The 3,263-nt window shown below is 52.6% G+C and overlaps 1 protein-coding gene across 3 annotated transcripts in view; it reads left to right on the forward strand.

The window, feature by feature from the left end:
* Nucleotides 1-2,524: 2,524 nt before the first annotated feature.
* The window catches only part of LOC101648441 (DNA dC->dU-editing enzyme APOBEC-3D-like), a 32,465-nt gene continuing 31,726 nt past the window's right edge, over nt 2,525-3,263 (forward strand). For all 3 annotated transcript variants that reach the window (XM_045292482.1, XM_045292502.1, XM_045292498.1), the window contains exon 1: nt 2,525-2,607. In XM_045292482.1, the coding sequence (XP_045148417.1) occupies nt 2,561-2,607 (47 nt within the window). In that variant the 5' untranslated portion in view covers nt 2,525-2,560. The remainder of the gene's footprint in view (nt 2,608-3,263) is intronic.

The following is a 3,263-nucleotide window of genomic DNA, read 5'->3' on the forward strand; positions in this document are numbered from 1 at the left end:
TCACCACCGATTTTGGATCACTTGTTGTTCCCTTGTCCTGGGGTTTGTTAGCACCACTTCCTTTCCCCCTCCTCCCCCTCTCCCACGCCTAAACAGGGAACTTCTAATGGGACTGTCGCACGAGCAATCATAACAAGCTCAATACCCTTGCTTTAGTGCTTGTAACATTCCAGATATCATCTGTTATATCTACCTTCCCAAAGTCCCTAGCACAGCTAGCTCTCCGGCTGCTAAATTAAAGGTTGTCAGTTCAAGTCCAAAGACGCCAAGGAAGAAGAGTCTGGCAGTTGACATCCAAAAACCCAGCCCCAGAAAATCCTATTTCAACAAGTCAGAGCGGGCCTCATGGGCAGCTGTGCATCTTCCCTGTAAGACTGGCATCATGCTGAGCATTTATAGATGAGAGATGTTAAAGGACCGGACACAGCAAGCCAAGCACCCAGGGTCACACGGGACAGAGCAGAGTTCAGCTCAAGCTTGCTTGACATCAAAGCTGGGATCTCACTGCCACCGAGGTTTGCGTTAGGGTTGGGGTGTCTGATTTGTCCAAGACCATCATTACACTTTCTTCAAAGAGGTAACGCTGGTCAAAGCGAGGATTTTCTTCCCCACTGACCTTGTAACCTGTTGTGGAATGCAACAGACACTTCACCATCTGAATTCAGCCTCCATTTATCCACTCTGCAGCGGTAGAACAGCCTCCTACCAGGTGGCGGTGCTTTGACACACCTCAGCCTCACTCTGGGGCCGTCTTCTGAGCTGTTAGTAGAATTTCCAAGGAGAGCCCAGCTTCTCCAAAGTGGGATAGAGTCTTGCCAAGGGGCATAATGTTTAGGAGTATTCTTTGAAAAACACTAGACGGACTTGGGTCATCAGGGAGCTGTGCGTATTTGTGTGTGTGTGCGCGTGGGCACGTGGGCACCCGTGCATGTGGGCACACATGCATGTGCACAGATGGAGTTTATTTGCGCTGTGTGCATATGTGTGTGTTGTGCCTGTCGGTTGTAAGTGCATGTGTGCATGTGCGTATGCATGCGCTAAACGTGTGAGGGGAATACTACATGGTGTGTTTCACATTTCCTTGATCCAAACCAAGGCGTCCTGGTGGTGCCATCGTTAAACCTGTGACTGTTAGCTGAAAGGTCACCGGTTTGAACCAGCTGCTCTGTGGGAGAAAGATGTAGGCAGTCTGTTCCCCTAAAGATTCCAGCTTTGGGAACCCTATGGGCCAAGTCTACTTGGTCCCTCTCCGGTCATGACACAACTGATTGTAAAGCTTCATGGGAGGTTCATGGATAGCCGGCCCAAGATCGTAAGGCCTGTGTCTCCTCTCCCCTGACTTTGCGGTCAGAAAAGGAAGTGGCAGGCTGGTCCCAGGCAGAAAGCCCCATTTGGGGTCAGACAACTCTGAGCCTCAATGTCATGCAGTCCACTCTGGCCCATGGCAAGCCTATTTCCAGTTGGGCCATTTACAGCCCAAGTCTCTGACCCGTGTCCTCCTCAGCACCACAGGTGAATTGGCCCTCTCCACCACCCTCAGGCAGCTCGCAGAATAGAAGGGAGGAGGGTGCTTGGCCCTGGTCCAGAGTACGGGAAAACAGAGCATCTCATCACCCCCTCTCCCCTCCATCCTGCAAGAGTAAATACAGGACCGCTGATATGAGGGCCACCAGCATGATGGGGTGAGGGTCTTGGGAGTAGGGGACATCGTTGGGTGCTTAAGGTAAGGTGACCAAATTTAAAGCAGGACACCATTGACCGAGGGTGGGGGTGGGGTCTTGATTTAAAATTTGGTCCATATGGACCAAATAGACCATTCCCTAACTTGTCATGCATTCTTTTCAAACATTGGGACTTCTTTAAAACGCCAAAAAATCGGGACTGTCCCACCAAAAGCGGGACATCTGGTCACCTTAGAAGGGCCCCAGCGGCCCCATTCTCTGGACCCGGCTCAGCAGAGCCCCTCTGCATTCTACAACAGCGCTCACCTTCTCTCTCCCTCAGCAATGAGCCCTGGCGGCTGCTCTGAGCATCTCAACAGAGGCAGTCGTAGGTCCCAAACAGGATGTGTCTTTTAGTGATGCTTTATTTACACACTCAGTTCCGCACCGTCCAAGTGAGAGGTACACTGAGGCACGGGATGAGAACAAAATCAGGATGAAATAGGTGATGTCAGAGAAGGCTTTATTTTAGCAGAGAGAGGAGAGGGAGGGGTGCGGTGGGTGGGGGGAACTCCTGGGCATAGCCCTGTGGTCTAGCAAGTAGCCCAGGGCCTGGGGGTTTTTAAAGGAAAGCGGGGAGGGGGGCTGGTCCGTGCTGCAGCAGCAAGGTTTATGGCCCAGTAGCTGATCAACTCCACCAGGGAGCTCCCTGCTGAACAGGAAGAACCAGGAAGACCTGCCTCTGTTTGAAAACCATCTCAATGCCCTCCCAGTGGGAGGCCTGCAGCAGGAAGTGGGTGGGGCTCACACGCTAGAAGAACGTGCAGCTGCTTAGGGGCTTTTCAGAGGCCCAGAGGCAGCTGTGTCAGTAGGAACGAGAGCCCCCAAACAGCCCCTTGATGCACCCACCACGGACCACGAGGTCCACCAGGGCTCCAGGAATCAGGTATATGCCAGCCCACTTTAGCTTCTTTCTGCTCCAGGATCTTCCTCCCAGTTTTGCCTCTGTTTGGGGGTTGGGTTCCTTTTGACTCCCCTTTCTCCCTGCCCCCACTCCTTGGCTCTCCTGCCTTCTGGCCCTCACCTCTACCCACCCACTGCACCATGCTGCATTTCCCTGCAAAGCCTCTCAGCCGGCTGGGCCATCCTCCCTCCCTGTCTTCACAGGCTCCTTCTCTGCCAGGCGGCCCTCTCTATGGGCCTTCCTGAACTTACAGGGTGCTCTGTGAACACTTAGCGTTCCACAAAAGCAGGACTGAAGCCATCGGTGGATTTTGCTGAAAGTCTTTTCAAATACTATGTTCACCGTTATAAACACCCTGTTCTGGGAGAGGGCTGGGGAGGAGGCACTAACTTCCAGGAAGGGAGAGAAATCCTTTATCTCTTCCAAGCATATCTCCACTATGAACAGGAAGTGAAATGCAGGAGGTTCATTTCACTAGTGTGGCGGGACAATGAGAATGGACTGTGAGGACAGGGTAGTGATCAGGGCATATGCTCAGATTTTCATATTAAGTTAAAAAGGAGAGCCATCGCCACTATTGCCTGCCCCGGCACGGCCCGACACACAGTCACTAGTAACAGGGAGCCCCCTTCCATCCC

The sequence above is a fragment of the Echinops telfairi genome, unplaced genomic scaffold (assembly GCF_000313985.2).
Source record: "Echinops telfairi isolate 266 unplaced genomic scaffold, ASM31398v2 ScPeMD7_2;HRSCAF=8, whole genome shotgun sequence".
Classification (NCBI taxonomy): Eukaryota; Metazoa; Chordata; class Mammalia; order Afrosoricida; family Tenrecidae; genus Echinops; species Echinops telfairi.